Below are 20,339 nucleotides of genomic sequence, written 5' to 3'. Positions count from 1 at the left end.
CTCAAAGAGGTAAAAGAAAACAAACATAATTAGGGAAATGGAAAAAATAAACTAAAATGAAACTTCTAGAAAAGCACAGGATCTGAAATAAGAAATACATTTATTGGGTTTAACAGCAGATTAGACATTCAAAAACTAAAAATCAGTGAAACTGAAAACTTGACTACAGAAACTGTCCAAAACAGAACACACTGAGAAAGAAGATATAAAAAACAAACAAAAAACAGAAGTCTTAGTGAACTGTGGGCACTATCAAATGGTCTAACATGTAATTGGTATTCCAAAAAAAAAAAAAAAAAAAACAAAGGGAAGATAGGAAAAAATATTTGAAGAAGTAATGAATGAAAAATTTCCAAATTTGATGAAAACTATACACCCACAGACAATGAATTCCAAACAGGAAACATAAAAAAAAACCATGCCAAGGTACATCGCAATCCAACTGATGAAAAAGAGTGATAAATAGAAAATTTTAAAAAGCAGCTGGAGGAAAAAAAAAAACACATTACATAGAGAATAGAAAAGATAAGACTGACAGAATGGAAAAGATAAGAATCAGAAATCAGGCAGGCCTATTTCTGACAAGCCCACAGCTAACAGTATATATATATATACTCAATGATGAAAAGCTAAAAACGTTTCCTCTAAGATCAGGAAAACAAGGATGCCTACTCTCGCCACTTTTATTCAAGATAGTATTAGAAGTCCTAGCTAGAACAATTAGGCAGGAAAAAGAAATAAAATGCACCAAATCAGAAAGGAAGAAGTAAAATTGTCTCTATTTGCAGATGACATGGTATTACATCTAGAAAACACTAAAGACTCCACCAAAAAAACTATTAGAACTAGTAAAGAAATACAGTAAATTGCAGGATACAAAATCAATATATGAAAATCAGTTGTTTCTATACACTAACAGAAAACTATCAGGAAGAGAAATTAAGAAAACAATCCCATTTACAATGGCATCAAAAAGAATTAACAGGCACCTAGGTGGCTTAATTGGTCAAGTGTCTGCCTTTGGCTTAGGTCGTGATCCCAGGTTCCTGGGACTGAGCCCCACATCAGGTTCCCTGCTCGGTGGGGAGCCTACTTCTCCCTCTCCTCCCTGCTTGTGCACTCTCTTGCTATTTCTCTCTCAAATATATAAATAAAATCTTAAAAAAAAAAAAGAATAAAATACCTAGGAATAAATTTAACCAAGGAGGTAAAAGATCTGTAAACTGAAATCTATAAGGCACTGATGAAAGAATTGAAGACACAAATAAATGGAAAGATATTCTGTGCATGTGGATTAGGATTACTACTGTTAAAATGTCCATACTCCCAAAGCAATCTACAGTTCAATGCAATTCCTATCAAAATTCCAATAGCATTCTTCACAGAAGTAAAAAAACAAAACAAAACAAAACAAAACAAAACAACACAAAACAACACACACAAAAACACAAAAACATCCCCAAAACCCTAAAATTTGTGTGGAATCACACAAGACCCCAAGTAGGCAAAAACAATCTTGAAAAAGAAGAACAAAGCTGAAGGTATCATACTTTCTGATTTCAAACTATGTAACAAAACTTTGGTAATCAAAATAGTATGGTAATGGCATAAAAACAGACACATAGATCAAAGAAACAGAGAGTCCAGAAATAAACCCATGCATATATGGTCAATTGATTTACAACAAAGGAGCTAAGAACATACATAGGGAAAGGATAGTGTCTTCAATAAATGGTGCTGGGGGCAGGGGCACCAGGGAGGCTCAGTCAGTTAAGCATTTTTCTTTGGTTCAGGTCATGATCCTGGAATACTAGGATTGAACCCTGCACTGGGCTCCCTCCTCAGTAGGAAGTCTGCTTCACCCTTCCCTTCTGCCCTCCTCTGTGCTTGTGCTCTCTCTCTTGCTCACTCTCTCAAATAAAAAAATACATAAAATCTTTTATAAAAAGATTTAAAACAATCTGCTGGGAAAACTGGACAGCCTCAAGCAAAAGTATGAAACTGGACCACTATTTAACACCATACACAAAAATCAACTCAAAATTGATTAAAGACTTAAATTTAAGACTTAAAACCATAAAACCCCTAGAAGAAAACACAGGAGGTAAGCTTTGACAATGGTTTTAGAAACGAGTTTTTGGATTTGATACCAAAAACAAAGACAACAAGAACAAAAATAAATAAGCAGGACTACATCAAACTAAGAAGCTTCTGTACAGCAAAGGTAATCAACAAAATGAAAAGGCAATCTATGGAATGGGAAGAAATATTTACAAATGTGGTATTTGATAATGAGTTAATATCCAAATAATATAAAGCACTCACACACCTTTATAGCATTAATACTCCAGTTAAGAAAAGAATAGAGGGGGCTGCCTGGGTGGCTCAATGAGTTGGGCATCTGCATTCAGCTCAGGTCGTGATCTCAGGGGTCTTAGGGTTAAGCACCCTGTTGGCCTCCCTGATCAATGGGGAGCCTACTTCTCCCTCTCCCTCTGCTCCTCCCAGTCACTTGTGCTTGATCTCTATCTCAAATAAATAAAATCTTTAAAAAACATAAAAATAAAAAATAAAAAATGAACAGAGGAACTAAATGGACATTTTCCAAAGAAGACATAACAATGACCACCAGGTATATGACTCAATATCACTAATCATTGGGGAAATACAAATCAAAACCACAATGAGATGTCACCTCACACCTGTTAGAATGGCTACCATCAAAAAAACAAAGTAACCGGTGTTGGTGAGATTGTGGAGGAGGAGTACGATAAAGGAACTCTTGGGCACTGTTAGTGGGAATGTAAATTGGTACAACTATTATGAAAAATAGTACGGAGGTTCCTCAAATTAAAAATGTAGTTACCATATGATCCATCAATCCCATTTCTGGGTATACATCCAAAGGAAACGAAAACAAGATCTCAAAAAGATAACTGCACTTTCATGTTCATTGCAGCATTTTTCACAATAGCCAATATACTGGCTAAGTGTCCATCCACAAATGAATGGATAGAGAAGGTATGAGATACACACACACACACACACACACACACACACACAATATAACATTATTCAGCCACAAGGAAAAAGGAAATCTTGCCATTTGTGATGGCATGGAAGGACCCTGAAAGCATTAAGCTAAGCTGAATAATCTAGAGAAAGACAAATACTTCATGGTATCCTTACATGTCAAATCTTAAACACAACAACACCCCCATCAAACTCATAGAAACAGTGAGTAGAAAAGTGGTTGCCAGGGGGTGGGGGTTGGAGGAACACAGAGAGGTTGGTAAAAGAGTACAAACTTTCAGCTATGGATAAGGTCTGAGGATCCAGTGTAAAAACATGGTGACTGCAGTTGAAAACACTGTACTATGTGATTGAAATCTGCTAGGAAGGTAGAATTTAAATGACTTCACACACACACACACACACACACACACACACAGACAACTATGTGAGGTGATGGATGTGTTAACTCAATGCGGGAATCCTTTCTCGAGCTATATATAGAGCAAATCGCCATGATGTACATTCAAAATACCTGAACATTTTGTCAATTAAACTTTAATAAAGCTGGGAACGAGAGGAGTGGAGAAAGAAAAAAACCAGGCAGGCCTGTAGAAAATGAAACATCTTTAAAGTGCTGAAAGAGGGGATCCCTGGGTGGCTCGGCAGTTTGGCGCCTGCCTTTGGCCCAGGGTGCAAATCCCTGAGTCCCGGGATTGAGTCCCTGAGTCCCGGGATCGAGTCCCGCGTTGGGCTCCCGACATGGAGCCTGCTTCTCCCTCCTCCTGTGTCTCTGCCTCTCTCTCTATGTCTATCATGAAAAAATAAATAAATCATTTTTTTTAATAAAAAATAAATAAAAATAAAGTGCTGAAAGAAATTAGGTACAAACCCAGAATTCTGCACTAGTGAAAATATCTTTTCAAAAATGAGGACAAATAAAAACATTTTTAGACCAAGAAATGCCAAAAGAATTCACTGCCAACAGATCTGTACTGTAAGATATATTAAAGGAGTTTTTAGACAGGAAGAGTGCCAGAAATAGCAAATATGTAGGTAAATACAAAATCATTTTACTCGTTTTAATTTCTTAAAAAGATAAATGAATTTTTAAAGCAAAAATAATCCAATGCATTGTGAAAATTATAACAGATAAAAGTAAAATGTTTAGGGGGACCTGAGTGGCTCAGTTGTTAAGCATCTGACTCTTGATATTGGCTTAGGTTATGATCTTGGGATTGTAAGACAGAACCCCACGTTGGTGCCATACTCAGTGGCAAGGTCTGCTTGGGATTCTTTCCCTCCCCTTCTCCCCGGCCCCCCAGCTCTCTGTCTCTCTCAAATATAAGTAAATAAATAATGAAAAAAAAAGTAACATGTCTGACACTAGAGGATGAGAGCAAGGAAGTGAAAGTATATTGCTGAAAGGGTCCTACACTAGTATTTGAAGTAGACTGTGATAAGTTAAAAATGAATGTTATAAACTCTAGAGCAATCACACACAAAAAAAACCCCACAGAGGTATAGTTAATATATGGAGTGGAGATAAAATAGAATCATAAAAAAAGTCAATTCAAAAGAAGGCGGGAAAAGAAAAAAAACAGAAGACTAAATGGAACAAATAATAGCAGGATGGTATATTTAAACCCAATCATATTTATAATTATATTAAATGCCAATGGTTAAACATATAATTCTAAGGTAGATAATATCAGACTGCATAAAGAAACAGCTGTAATCCTAGGATGCTGGAGATTTTAATATACCTCTCTTGGTAACTAATAGGATGAGTAAAAATTAGTATTTGAATGGTTTCAGAGCAACTATAAAACATGTAAGTAAATATAAAAAACTCATTTTGTTTCTTAATTTACAAAATTTAAGTTTCAAATTATAAAAACTTAGGAGGGGCAGAGAACAGTCTAGATTCGATACCATAGTAAGAACATAGTATTCCAGGCTGACACTCCAAATCACCAGAAATGAATGTGGATATAACTGCAGGCACTCCTTCCCATACTGCCCATAGGAAGGCAAAGCCAATCTTAGCTTAAGACTTAAGCGAGGCTTCTGGGAAATATAAGCCACATTGGCTACAAGAGTAGTAGTCCCATGGTTCTGTGCATTATGTCACTCCTGCAGTCATTTCAACATTTGGCAATAGTGGACAAGGTATTGTCTGAAAGGACAAGGTATATATTTTTTGAAATAATTATTTTTATAGAGTGAAATTTGAGTGTCTATGTGAGTATAAAATGAAACCAAATTTCTTAATTCAAAAGAAAATTACTGGTTACCTACCACTCTCAAACATATAAACTCAGCCCAGGAAGCAATATCCTTTGCAAGAAGCTGAATTTATGTAACCAAAATTATAAAACACTGTAATGAAAAGCAAGAGTCATCCATGAACTTCCTGGCACCTCCTTGTAGCAAACTTAGAAATAGGCATATTCAAAGATGTTTTTTTGTTTATAACAGAGCTCTATTTTGTTATTTTTTAAAGATTTTATTTATTTATTCATGAAAGAGAGAGAGAGAGAGAGGCAAAGACACAGGCAGAGGGAGAAGCAGGCTCCATGCAGGGAGCCTGACGTGAGACTTGATCCCAGGACTCCAGGATCATGCCCTGGGCCAAATGCAGGCTCTAAACCGCTGAGCCACCCAGGGATCCCTATAGCAGATCTTTAAAATGCAAATCTTAATTTCCAAAAACAATACATTTTTTTCTTCCAAGTAGCTTGAGGATAACTCTTAATCTTCTCCACAGAGAAAAAGTTTTTCTATCCTGGGACCTAGAAGGAATGTCCATTTCAATGTCTATCATATACCTGCATTTTGAAGATATTATCTCATATAATCCTCATGAAAACCCTAATGAAGTAGAGGTTTACCTATTCCCAAATCACATTTTTTCTTAGGCCTGTTCCCTTACTAAAGAACAAAGAAAATGGACCAAGTGATGTCTAAATTTCCCTTCAGCTTTAATATTTTATGATCCCATATAAAAGATTCTGGTGTTTATTCCTGAGAAGCTTACAATTTGGTTAGGGAGTTAAATACAAGTAAGTAATTTCAGGCACCAGCAAAAAGTACAAATAACCTCAACCAAGCAAAAATTATCAATATAACTTGAGTGGTGAATGGTTCCGAGAAATCAGGCTAAAGCTCAGTTACAACATAAGATACAGAATGTACTGGAGGCTAAGGGAGAGGAGAGGGATGGGGAGAGGCAAGGGAGAGAAGGGTAGACGGAGAATAAGGGAGGGAAAGATAATTTTTTGTTAGCCAAGACTACACTGGGGAGATTAATACAAAAAATGATAACAAATGTAAAGACACCAAGAATTACTGAACTAAATGTCTTTTCCTTTTATTTTTATTTTTTAAAATATTTTATTTTATTTTATTTTTTAAATATTTTTAATTTTTTTTTTAATTTTTATTTATTTATGATAGTTACAGAGAGAGAGAGAGGCAGAGACACAGGCAGAGGGAGAAGCAGGCTCCATGCACCGGGAGCCCGACGTGGGATTCGATCCCGGGTCTCCAGGATCGCGCCCTGGGCCAAAGGCAGGCGCCAAACCGCTGCGCCACCCAGGGATCCCTTTAAAATATTTTATTTATTTATTCATGAAAGACACAGAGAGAGAGAGAGAGAGAGAGACCCAGGCAGAGGGAGGAGCAGGCTCCATGCAGGGAGCCTGATGTGGGACTCGATCCCGGGTCTCCAGGATCACGCCCTGGGCCGAAGGCGGCGCTAAACCACTGAGCCACACAGGGATCCGCATGTCTTTTCCTTTTAGCAGAACATTTAAACAAGGCTCAGATGACTAGCTACGACCAATTTTTTAGCAACTAAATTTGAAATTACTAATTAGTGAATTATACAGGTTCTCAAATCAATCATTAAAAAAAAAAAAAAAAAAAAACCCTTCTATGTGGCAGTTTTAGGGTAGATTCAGTTATAGTCCAAGGCATGCCCAGGAAATCCAGACACGTCTCACTGAGCATGGGATGCCATTTAAGAAGATGAAAAACCAATCAATCTTGAGTGCAGGCTGGTTCTGAAACTAAAAACTTGTGTTTTTCTTTTCCTAGAGGCAAACAGAGGTGGCACGGGGCACTTTGTACTTTGTAAATACCTCCCTGACTTTCAAGTTCAGCTATCCCACCACATCTCTGACAAATTACTTGGGGTCTGGATGCGGACTAGAAGAACAGGATGTGTCCTCTGTGTCCCCAGTCCTTTAAATAAATTATTGCAACCCTCCACAGTTACAGAATGAGTAAGTCACCAGAATAAGATGTATAGCATAGGGACTATAGTTGTGATACTGCAGCAGTGTTGTATGGTGACAAATAGCAGCTATGCTTGTGCTGAGCATAGTGAAAATGTATAGACATGCTGAATCACTCTGTTACACCTGAAACTAATGTAATGTTGTATGTCAAGTATGTTCAAATTTTAAAAACTAAAATAAAAGATAAATTATCAGAATCCTGTCCAAGCTAAGAAAAAATAGACTAATCTCCCATCTTTCAGGAAGGCTCCCTAGCCTGTGCTTCATGCCAGAACACATGGTTTGCACATTGTCACTTCTAGCCTGGACTATCTTTCAGTTGGATCCTCTATACCCTGTCTTTTGGTTCTGGTTGCCATCTCTACCACAGGGCCACCTCTTGGTTTTGGTAACCAGTCTAGAGCCTAGTGAGGGGCCTGAACTCAAGACCTGAGATCAAGACCTGAGCTAAGATCAAGAGTTGGACACTTAACCAACTGAGCCACTCAGGAGCCTCCAAGTCCAGAGCTTCTTTACTATCTCAATAACCTACTTCCACTTCCTGCCCCTGTTCTCCCTGTCCCACCCCTCATTGCTTGCTTGGTACAGTCCCACTTTTTTTGTCTCCCTACAAACCAAGGCTGCCTTGGCCATGCTGGATTATGTTCATTGTGAGAGTACCAGGCAAGTTACCTAATTTCTCTGTGTCTCAGTTTCCTTATCTGTAGAATAAGCATAATAATAATATGTATTTCACAGGGTTGATATTAATAATAGGAGTTTATAAAATATGTAAAACAGGGCCTACCTGAAAAAGCACTACCACTATTATTATTTCTTCTTTGTTTTTATCAGGTTAAGAGGTAGATGCAGCCATACCCACCTTCCCTGTGCTGCCCATGGATGTGGGCCACTGCAAGTGCAAGCGCGCATGGAGCTCGTCCCATCATCAATCCTGGCTGTAAAATAAATGAGGACTACATGGAAGCAGCCCTGGGAACCCACCTCCAAACTTGCTTTCTCTCTCTAAATCCATAGAACTGCTCCTGCATGAGTTGTTCTGACAGTGGAGCCATTTCTAGTTTAAAATTCTAATGTTCCCTACAAATCATTCGTAGTGATCAATACTCTAAATTCAATGCAGATGTAAAATGTTACAGAATGTTGCAAGCTTGTTTATCTGCATTTCCAATCATCCATAACTTCTGGCTCAATGCTTCAAAATTAGTATTTTATATAATTATATTTTCATAGCACCTACTTAAGGGTTTAGAAGAACCAGTGTATAAAGAAGGGCAGAATGGCAGGCAAACAGCCAAAGATGATACAGGAGCAAAAAGCTGCAAGTACTACAGTCCCAAGTCTGGGACCACCAACCATATGGCCTTGGCATTCATTCTGTCTTCCTGAAGTGTTTGCTCATGTGTAAAACTGAGATGACAGTGAACCACGATTATGCAGAGGTTTAGTAAGGATCACAAATGTCTCTTGAATTAAACTACAAACAACAGAAGGCTGTGAAGGTTAGGAAAGCCTATAAAAAAATAATTCCTTGGGATCCCTGGGTGGTGCTGCGGTTTGGCGCCTGCCTTTGGCCCAGGGCGCGATCCTGGAGACCCGGGATCGGATCCCACGTCGGGCTCCCGGTGCATGGAGCCTGCTTCTCCCTCTGCCTGTGTCTCTGCCTCTCTCTCTCTGTGACTATCATAAAAAATAATAATAATAATAATTCCTTAAGTGGCCAAATGGTAATATTTAATGTCAATATTTAAGATACTGAAAAGCTTCGGATGAAGAACAAAGAGAAGATAATCTTTGAGCACTATAAATAGTGATAAAGACTCATAATTAAAGGACAGAAGTCCTTCCACTGGAGACCTCTGAAAACAGATCTAGAAAAAGACCAACAAGTAAACAACTTATTAAAATAGTACCTCTTGAAACAAAAGAATAACTTTCTTCTCTTTTCTCAAAAGCAACATAGTATGCAAATAACAAAAAGCTTTTTTAAAAAATTTGAAATTATGGGGCAGCCCTGGTGGCTCAGCGGTTTAGCGCCGCCTTCAGTCCAGGGCATGATCCTGGAGACCCGGGATCGAGTCCCACGTCGGGCTCCTTGCACGGGGCCTGCTTCTCCCTCTACCTGTGTCTCTGCCTCTCTCTCTCTGTGTGTCTCTCATGAATAAATAAATAAAATCTTTAAAAAAAATTTTTGAAATTACCTAAATGTCTCTATAGAAAACTTCTAGGGATCTCTGGGTGGCTCAGCGGTTTAGTGCCTGCCTTTGGCCCAGGGCGTGATCCTGGAGTCCAGGGATCAAGTCCCACATAGGGCTTCCTGTGTGGGACCTGCTTCTCCCTCTGCCTGTGTCTATGCCTCTCTCTCTCGTGTCTCTCATGAATAAATAAATAAATAAATCTTAAAAAAAAGAAAAAGAAAGAAAACTTCTAAAGTTTAATCTCACCCAAACACCTATTGACAGTGCTCGCACCTCACACCATAGCTACATGTTCAGGACAACCGAAAGGATTAGAAGAGACCACATGAGGAAAATAAAAAATAATAATTCCACTCCTCATTAAATTATAATTAATGTTCTACATATACACAGAACAAAAACTAGATGCCATTTTCTAAAACTTCTAACACCAAATAATAAGTCAAGAAATAGAAATTATACTATATTATTTTTGTGTCTTATTAGTGAGTACAAAGTAAAAAAGAAATAATAACTTGCCTCTATGGCAAAGATTCCTTTGTCACGCCCATATAATTTCATCTCTTCTGGAAAACGCTGGAAAGCATGTATGTAAGGAATATGGCCCTCTTCAACAAATCTGCATTTAAAAAAAAAAGTGTTAATAAGAGATATGCACTGACTTAGCAAAGTGGGATAAAAGCTGAGGATGTGTTTCAAAGATCAGGTGAGAACCAGTTAAAAATGTTCCATCTGCCATGTTTTTAAGGATGATAAATCTGAAAAGATCTATTATTCTCTGTACCCATGTGTGGAGAAAACATTTAGCCAATTATCTAATGGTATCTTAAGTTTCTAACTAACTAGATGAAATATCTCTACAAAGTATGTATTCTTTTTTGTGAATTCACCACCAAGCTTGCAACACAGCATCCTTCTATCTCTGGCTCCCCTCACATGATTGGCATCTACTCTTCTAAATCACTTCCTTGGGGAGACCCTCCTTGATCCATTTTCCTTGTTGGAAAACCTCCCTTGTCTACCTGCCTGTCCTCAGTACCTATCATAGTAGACAGTAGATGCTTGCCCTCAGAGATATTTAAGGGAAAGGACCTTGCTCATTTGTTTATCACTCCATCCCAACATCCAGTACACAGCAATTAATCAAATATTTTGAGTAAATTATTGAGTTTGAAGAAAATAGCACATATATATAAGTACATATTTATTTACAATTCATTCATTAAGTCAACAGAAATTTATTAAGTACTAAAACTCAGCACTACTTGAAGCTGTGGGCACACAGCAGTGAACAAAACAGGAAAATATTCTTGTTCCCAAGGAGTGTATGTTCTCATGAAGGAAGATAACAAAACAAATGGATGAAATCTATAGTCTCTTAAGGAAAAATGGTAAGGAGAAAAATAAAATAGGGAAGAACATGGAGTGAAGAATGGTGGTACTGCAATCTAGGCCATATATATGTATCTATTAGATTTTTAAAATATGAAAATGGTTAAGGAAAATAAGATAAAGACAGGAATAAGTTAATATACAAATGTTTTGCATTAAACTCTTTCTTGTTGGGGTGCCTGGACATCTCAGTCACTTGAGCATCTGCCTTCAGCTCAGGTCATGATCCCAGAGGGGCTGGGATCGAGCCCCGTGTTGGGCTCCCTGCTCAGCAGGGAATCTGCCTCTCTACCCCCCAACTCGCTCACGCTCTGTATCTTTCCAGCGTTTTCCAGAAGAGATAATAAACAAACAAGTAAATCTTTAATAATAAAAAATTTTGTTCTTGTTCAAGCTAAACTGACATCTAGCTTCTGGCTTTCTGTGTGTGAAAGAATAACATTGCTTCAGCTTTAATTTCAAATTAAAAATGTGACTTCCTCAATCAGAGAAGGACAAACATTATATGGTCTCATTCATTTGGGGAATATAAAAAATAGTGAAAGGGAATAAAGGGAAAAGGAGAAAAAATAAGTGGGAAATATCAGAGAGACAGAACATGAAAGACTCCTAACTCTGGGAAAAGAACTAGGGGTGGTGGAAGGGGAGTTGGGCGGGGGGTGGGAGTGACTGGGTGACGGGCACTGAGGTGGGCACTTGACAGGATGAGCACTGGGTGTTATTCTATATGTTGGCAAATTGAACACCAATAAAAAATAAATTTATTTTTTTAAAAATGTGACTTCTTTAACTTTTTAGTCTACTGAAAGTTGAGAATTAAAGTAAATATTATATAAAAATGGTGTTTTATGAAGTTTAATGATAAAGCATGCTTCTTTAGAACAGTCCTACAGGGAAAATCATCCTCACCTAGGTTTTCATTCATTTCTTTCATTTACATGAAAGTATTTGTGCATAGTGATCAGTATTCATATTATTTTGGAACTACATTCTTGGTTTAATATTATTTTATATATAGGATATATTGCATGCTTATCATTTTTATAACTATGTAGTATTCCACAATGTTAACAGATTTACAATTTTTGTAGTCACTGCTCCGGTGTGACAATATACATATGCTTGCCCTGTGTTAGGGGTTAGTTCAGAGTCAATAGAACATGAAGAGTCCCCACCATGGCCCTAGCAAAACAGGCAGTGGCCCACAGAGGCACAGGCACAGTGCTGCAGGAGCAGAGGGGGAGCAGAGACATCCACACACAGCAGTCTTGGGCATCTGGAGTTTTAACAACTTTCACCATTTCTAATAGTGCTGCTTGTAACCTCTTTCCAAGTTTGGTGGGTTTTCCAAAAATTTCCTTTTAGAAATATATATACTTTTCCAAAGAATAGCTACTGAATAAAAGCTCTGAATTTTAATTTTGTTAATAGTATCAGATGAGTCTCTGAATCAACCCAGGAAGTTGACAGAGACTAAAGTATCCCATATGCCCTTCCTGGCCATGTCCCCCCGAAAAAAAGAGTCTCATTTTATAATTTTGTTGCATTTTTCAAAAGTTTTAATCTGTGATAGACTGGAAATTTAACAAATTGGTTCTTTAAAAAAAAAAAAGATTTTATTTATTTATTCATGAGACACAGAGAGAGAGAGAGAGAGGCAGAGACACAGGCAGAGGGAGAAGCAGGCTCCATGCAGGGAGCCTGATGCTGAACTCAATCCCGGGACTCTAGGATCATGCCCTGAGCTGAAGGCAGATGCTTAACCGCTGAGCCACCCAGGTGTCCCCAGATTGGTTCTTCATCACAAATAATTTAAGCAGCACTGCCCTGCAGTTAGGTTGTGTCTACCTGCAAAACATACCCAGAGCCCACTCAGCTTGTTCCATTTCTATTGCCACCATCCTCCTCCAGACCACTATCTCTTGCTTGAAATACAGCAAAAGACCACCTGGTCTCTCTGCTTTCACTCCTGCCTACCTAGAATCCATTTGCCTCATAGCTGCCTCCCTTGCTAAAATCTTCTATCACACTCAAAAGCCAAATTCCTAATGGGGGTTTCCTTCTGGAGTGATGATCTGGAAATAGAGGTGACGGTTGCACAACTTGTAAGTATCCTGAAAACCAGTGAATGGCACATTTAAAAGGGTGAATTTTACTGGACATGAATTATATCTCAATGAAAAAAAAAATCCAAACTCAGCCTGGCTCACAAAGACCTGTGCCTAGCCCCTGCTTATTAGCTCTCTGTCCTCACCTTCCTACTGCTTCTTCAAATTCTTATTCCTATCAAGCCTCCTCTGCTCCTTGATCACAGACCTGGATCTCACTTTAGGACTTGATGCTAGCAACTGCCTACCACACCCCCTGCCACCACTGCCACTGCCGCCGCCGCCGCCGCCACCGCCACCACCACTTGGAGTGCTAGTACTGCTGATACTCACTCACCTGCTGGGTCAACTCCCATTCAAAGTACTTCTCAGTGAGGCCTTCCCTAATGACCAGTCTAAAGTAGCCATCATCTGATTTCAATCTTCTACATTAACACTTCACTGTTTGATCATTTTTTATTCATTTAAATGCTCATCTGTTTCCTCTAGTCCTGAACTTCATGAGAGTAAGAATTTGTTCTATATGGTTTGCAACTGTGATTCAAGGATCTAGACTCTAGAACAATACCTGTACCTAGTAGGTGGTTCAATAAATATTTGTGGAATGAATACATATTGACTATTTTTATTTATTATTGTTTTTACCACTAAGTAGGTAGGGTTCTTTATTTTTTTTTTAAAGACGTATTTATTTGAAAGAGAGAGAAAGAGAATGAACGGGCAGGGTGAAGGGCAGAGAGGGGGAGAGAGAATCCCAAGCAGACTCCCCACTGAATGTAGAACCTAACTTGGGGCTTGATCCCACAACCCTGAGCCGAAATCAAGAATCAGATGCTCAACTGATTGAGCCACCTAGGCGCCCCAGACAGGGTTGATTAAAGTTTAAGAGTTATGAATTAATCCTAAGGACTATGGATGCAGCAAAGGAATTTAAACTGGAGAGAGACACGCTGGATGTATAAGATATATAATAAGTACTGGGGCCAGGATAATAATGTATTTCCCTCACATCAATGTTTTTTAAATACTTTTTTCCAAGTTTGGCAGTGGTTCTCAAACTTCAGCATCCATAAGAATCCGCTAGCTGAAAAAAAAGAAAAAAGAAAAAAAAAAAAAAAGAATCGGTTGGCTGGCTTATTAAAACAGAGATTGCCAGGCCCTACCCCCAGATTTTCTGATTCAGAAGATCAGAATGGGTTAAATTTGGTTAGAATTTTCATCCCTCATAAGTTGCCAGGTGATGCTGATGCTGCTAGTCAGGGAATCACAATCAGAACCTATGACTTGGGAGCTCTTTCTCTGAGAAAAACAGAAAGAGGATCAGTGGTAACAGTCCCCTTTCCTGTTGCTCCAAATACTAAGGCTCGGTTCCCAAATTTGTATGTCCAACAGAGCAAAATAAAAGCCCTCCAGCTAACTAGATCCAATCTCTATGAAGGCTCTTCAGAATTCTCCTTTAAGGGAGAGCAGGAAAGAGGGAGGAAGGGCAACAGAGAGGGAGACAGACAAATGTGTAGGATCTTACTCCCATCTTTCCAACCACATCTAATATTCTCTTTAAGAATAATTATGGGTAAAAAAAAATAAAAATAAAATAAAAATAAAATTAAAAAAAAAAAGAATAATTATGGGTGAATATTATTTTCTCCATCTTGTCAGGTCTCTAGGAATCTTGTTACTCCCTTATAGATTGCCCTGGGTAGTTGGACAGCCCCTTTACCCAGCTCTAGCGACATGATTTGATCAGTTTCTCTAAGACCCCTGGGCTATGGAAAGGAAAACGGACAGGAATGGCACAAGACTGAAGCACAGGGCCCACTTGGGAGGTTGCTAAGTAATGCAGGAGAAGATATGGAGGGGATGGGGAGAAAAATTGTTTCAAGCGTTGTTTTGGAAGTATAATTGACAGGATATGACTGACTATAGATGTGGAGAGAGGGAAGAGTCAGGGATGAATCTTAGGTTTCTGGATAGGAAGAAATGGAGTGTGTGATATTTATGAGGAAAGAAAACACTGGAGAAGGAGTTGGGTTGAGGAGAAAAATGATGAAAGATGAACCTCTTTTTGTCATACTGATTTTGTGATACCATAAAGACACCTAATAGTGTCCAACAGGCAGTTGTATGTATGAATATATGGGTCTGACACTCACTAGACAAGTCCGGGCTGCAGATATAAATTTGGGCGTCGTCATCATCATATAGATGGTAATTAAAGCCTTGGGAGAAGATGAGATCACCCAATGAAGGCATATAGAACAAGGTGAGGTTTTTAACTTAATAGTAAAATTCACTGAATCATGTACTATCTGTATGCAGGGCAATCACCTCTGAGAAAAGCCTTGTTATTTGGTTGATGTGGCCAAATTCAAAGGCACTATCATCATTTACTGGAGGCATTTTATTTAATCAAAAGGCCTAGTACTGATGATGATGATGATGATGATGATGATGATGATGAAAACAAAACAATAACTAGCATTGAGTTCTTATTATGTGCTAGGCACTGTCCTGAGTGCTTTTCATGCAGTAGTATTACTGGAAGTAGTTACAACTCTGTGAAGTAGATGTTATTATCAGCTCCATTTCACCAAGGATGACACAGAGTCAAAGAGAAATTAAATAATTTACTTAAGGTCACATATAAATGGCATAGTCAGGATTCAAACCCAGGAGTCTGGTTCTAAATCTGTGCTCTTAAAATCCCTCTAGACATCGATTAAACCCAAATGTTAATATTTAGAATACATATAAAACAAGGGAAACATGAACATACTATGATTTTGGCACATCTTCTATTTAATGGGAAAGTCTTATACACAATGCCCTATTTACTCATTAACTATAAAACGCTATAAATTATCCTGAAAAAATGTAAATATTGACCATTCACTAACGGGTTTTTCTAATAGTTTTGTTTTTAGTTTACCTTACAAACACCGACAACCTATATTCTAGCTCTTACCAATACCAACATAAGCTGCTATGGAGCTACTAACAACCATTTGCCAATATTCAGCTCTTTCTTAGAAATGCAAAATAATTAATACTACCACTCAGGTACTTAAGTGTCACTTTTCATAGATCATTTTACTCATATTGCATAATTAATTTTCCAACTACTTGTGTAAGGTAAATACCATTATTTCACTATATAAATAAAGAAACCAAGGAGATGAATTACCAGCCAGAGGAGGATTATATTTTAGATCTAGAATTCAGCTACCCAATCTTTCCTGTCTCTTCCTCAATTTAAGCCTCCTTGTAAAATTCAAGATATCCAAAGGTTGTCCCCTGGTTCACACAGATAATCAGCAAAGACATCATCATACGAGAGGTCAAGCTTACCGCAAAAGATCTGAAAGAGTAATTGTCTCTCTTTGCCACAGTAATGACAGATAGCAAAAAGCAAGTGTCCTTGGCACCGTCATCTTCACGATTCCTTTCTCCTTTTGTAGCGAATATGTAACTCCATCAAGAGATCCAGAACAGATGGATGCTGTTTCTTAGGGGATAAATGGAGTTGTTTGTTTTTTTAACTTAAAAAGTAAAGTAACTGTTTGAACAACAAAAGAAGAACAACAACAACAAGAAAAAAAAAATCCAAAGAGGCATTTTCAATATCTTAAAATCAAGTTATAATTGATACAATCTTTAACAAAGAACAATTTGGCAATAAAGAACAATGACAGCTTAGAGGAAACTGACCAAAAAGGTAATTGCTGGTTCTTTATGGGAGTGGGATAAGTGGTGGTATGAGCTGAGATTCTAAAGAGGGATGTGACCTGCTTGAATTTTTTACAATGAATAGGAACAATTCTTCAAATAAAAGAATAAACAATTAAAGCAAAACAAAAAGTATGTAACTGCTCTTGATCCAGGCCCCAAGCCACATGTCCCTCTAAAGCTCTGAAATACTCTCCAAAACACTAGCTAGGGCAGCACCTCATCTCACTCTCATCCTCCAGGCACCTTAACCATAGGACCATTATTTTTCCTCCCTCATTCATTCAACACTCATCTCATTCTTTGTACCACCGTTCTAGGTCTGGGGAAATGACAGGGAACAGCATCTTGTGTCCCTTGGAACTTCCATTCTAGTAATGAGAGATGGTCACTCAACAGGAAAAAATTACAACTGAAAGACAGTGGTAAGTGCTACACAGAATAGTAATATAGGGGCATACGAAGTGATGGGAAGAGGATATAGGTGATACTTTATATGGGTGGTCAGTGAAGCCCTTGGAGAAGATGGAATCTGAGCAGAGACCTAAATGAATTCAGAGTAAGTCTTGAGAATCTCAGGAAGAACACCAAGTTCATTAGCAGGAATGAACTTAAAGAAACAAGGGGACATGTGGGTGGCTCAGTTGGTTGAGTGACCGACTCTTGGTTTCGGCCCTGGTCATGGTCTCAGGGTTGTAGGGTCCAGCCTACATAGGGCTCCGAGCTCAGCACAAAGTCTGCTTACGATTCTCTCCCTCTCCTCCTGCCCCTCCCCCACTTGCATTTTCTCTAAATAAAATCTCTTAAAAAAAAACGAGCGGGGGGGGGGGGGGGAACAGCAAGAAAGCCAATGTGGTGAAAGCATCCTGGGTGAAAGGAAAGTAGTAGGAAATGATGTAAGAGGGCGCCTGGGTGGCTCAGTCGGGTAAGCATCTGATTCCTTTTTTTTTTTTTTTTTTTTTTTTTTTTAGCATCTGACTCTTGATTTCAGTTCAGGTCATGATCTCAGGGTTGTGAGACTGAGCCCTGCATAAGGCTCTGTGCTGGGCGTGGAACCTGTTTAAGATTCTCTCTCTCCCTCTGCCTCTCTCCCTCTCCTCTAAATGAAAGAAAGAGAAAGAAAGAAAGCAAGAAAGAAAGAACTATATTACACAGGGCTTTGTAGGAGGTCATCTTTTGTACTTTGGATTTTATTCTGGATATTATAAGGAGTTTCTGGAGAGTTTTAAAAAAGGGGAACAACCTGATCTCATTTGTGTTTTTAAAAAGCTCTCTCTGGCTGCTTTAGGAGAATGGAGCCATAGGAGGGCAAGAGTGGATATAGACCACCACCATCCAGGACAGCGATGACAAGCACTTGGACTGGAGTGGTAGCACTGCAGGTGGTGAGAAGTGGTTGGAATCTGGACATATTTTGAAGGCAGGGTCAGAAGAATTTGCTGGTGGATTGAATGTGAAGTAGGAGAGAAAAAGAGGAGTAGAAAATGTGATTCTGAGAGTTTAGGCCTGAGCAATAGGGAGAATGGAAATGCTATTTACGAGACAAGGAAGATAGTAAAAGAGCAGAGTTGATGGAAGAAATCAAGATTCAGAACTGCACGTGTTAAGTATAATGTCCTATTAACTATACAAATCGAAATGGTAAGTAGGCAGCTGAATATAAAAATCTGTAGTTAAAAAAAAATCTGTAGTTCAGAAGAGAACCTAGAGATAGAAATTTCTGAGTTGTCAGGATACAGCTGGTATTTAAAGCCAGAAGTAGGGTAAGTAGCAAGCAGGACTAAGAATGACCCCAAGTAAGAGACCCCATGCTTTCTTGGACAACTCTCTAAATTATTTCTCAAAATCCCTTTTTCCAAATCCTACAAATCCTTTCTTCATAGCATTTATCATTAACTGAACCTTTTTTTTTTTAAAGATTTACTTATTTATTCATTCATTCATTCATTCGAGACACAGAGAGAGGCAGAGACCTAGGCAGAAGGAGAAGCAGGCTCCATGCAGGAAGCCAAATGTGGGACTCGACTCTGAGACCCCAGGATCATCCCCTGAGCCAAAGGCAGATGCTCAACCACTGAGCCACCCAGGCATCCCAATAATTGAACTTTTGAATAAATGTGTGCATTTACTGTCTAGCACCTCCCACTACAATCTAAGTCCCTTGAAGGCAGACAACCTTGCCCACCACTATGTCTCCAGTGCCTAGAACAGGCTAGCACAAAGGAGGAACCCAATAAATATTTGATGACAAACAGGCTAGCAGTTCAAGATTTTCACCCTAGTGAAATGGTTTTTTTTTTTTTTTTTTTTTTAATTTTTATTTATTTATTTATGATAGGCACACAGTGAGAGAGAGAGAGGCAGAGACACAGGCAGAGGGAGAAGCAGGCTCCATGCACCGGGAGCCTGATGTGGGATTCGATCCCGGATCTCCAGGATCGCGCCCTGGGCCAAAGGCAGGCGCCAAACCGCTGCGCCACCCAGGGATCCCTGAAATGGTTTTTAAAACATGCAAAGATTCAAAGTCAAGGCATGTTGTAGCAGTACTGTTTATAATATGAAACAAATTTAAAACAACCAAAGTGAATAGAAATTTAATTAAATAACTCTATGCAATGGAATACTAATATCAATTCACTCAATGTTTAAGTCGGTGTTCTCAAGAGTATAGTCCCTAGACCAGGTGTATTAGCATGACCTGAGAACTTATCAGAGATGCAAATTATTGAGCCTATCTATCTGTGGTCTAAGAAGGATTCCAGTTGATTCCAAGGGAATTTAAAGTTTGAGGAGGATAGTTTTAAAAGAATTATAAGAATACAAATTTCAATAAAATATTATGTTAAAGTATACACATAGATATATATATATATACAACAACTTGTAGAGGCTTTCAGTTAAGATGGCAGATTGAAAACACATAGTAGCCTCTGCTCTGTCTCCCTACAATTATATATAAACTCAAGAACAAACAACACAGAAAAGGAGACAATAGTAATAAAAATTTAAAAGCTAGAAAGCTTACGTGGAGGTGATTACTGCCTTAGCAGTGTCAAGAAAGCTGGTTCAAAGCCAGAAGAAGGGAAAACCATAAAATAACAATTTTTCCCTGGGGACTGCTAAAGAAAGCTCTCAAATTGGTTAAACCCTGGAAATTGGGTGAAAATAGGTCTAACACCAGAAAGATCGCCCAAAAGTCTGATTGAGAAGCAGTCAGACACTCAGACTCCTACCCCAACTCTATGTAGCAAATGTCTGCCTGCCCCTTCCTAATTGGAAGTTTCTCCTCTGGAGACAGTAAAACAAAGGGTCTCTGGAATAGGGCATGTCAGTCATATACACAATTAAGCATAGGGTATATTATTAAAAACAGGAAGATTAAGTGAAAGTGTACATATTGAGTACAGAGAAAACCCCCACCCTCTACACTCCCCTGAGGCCTTCTACCCACCCAGTTCCTAGAACAGCCAGGATTACACACTCCAAACAGATGACTCAAAGAGATTTCTCTTGAAAATCCTATCAGCTCAGGGGGAAAAGATTTAAAGATGATAATGCTGGAAGCTTGTTAAGAAAATAATCCAGCTAGATCATGCACA

At 38.5% G+C, this 20,339-nt stretch overlaps 1 protein-coding gene and 1 long non-coding RNA gene across 7 annotated transcripts in view; one reads left to right on the top strand and one right to left on the bottom strand.

Annotated features, from left to right (window-relative positions):
* Nucleotides 1-20,339, bottom strand: part of TAF1B (TATA-box binding protein associated factor, RNA polymerase I subunit B) — a 66,487-nt gene that overhangs the window by 29,220 nt on the left and 16,928 nt on the right. For 2 of the 4 annotated variants that reach the window (XM_025454686.3, XM_049095537.1), the window contains 2 exons: nt 16,363-16,519; nt 10,034-10,133 (listed from right to left, as the gene is read on the bottom strand). In XM_025454686.3, the coding sequence (XP_025310471.1) occupies nt 10,034-10,133; nt 16,363-16,519 (257 nt within the window). Of the gene's footprint in view, nt 1-8,178; nt 8,251-10,029; nt 10,134-16,362; nt 16,520-20,339 lie in introns of those variants that run through there. The other 2 variants (XM_049095536.1, XM_049095538.1) reach the window with 2 other exon arrangements.
* Nucleotides 16,518-18,875, top strand: LOC112664854 (uncharacterized). Of its 3 annotated transcripts, none has more exons than XR_004806119.2 (4): nt 16,518-16,729; nt 17,061-17,165; nt 18,029-18,122; nt 18,700-18,875. It is a non-coding gene; the product is annotated as an uncharacterized LOC112664854 (long non-coding RNA). The 3 variants fall into 3 exon arrangements; XR_007402934.1 differs by having other exon boundaries at nt 18,029-18,125; XR_004806118.2 differs by lacking the exon at nt 18,700-18,875 and having other exon boundaries at nt 18,029-18,668.

Source organism: Canis lupus, chromosome 17, assembly GCF_003254725.2.
Source record: "Canis lupus dingo isolate Sandy chromosome 17, ASM325472v2, whole genome shotgun sequence".
NCBI classification, from domain to species: Eukaryota; Metazoa; Chordata; class Mammalia; order Carnivora; family Canidae; genus Canis; species Canis lupus.
This window is presented reverse-complemented; position numbering and strand designations above follow the sequence as displayed.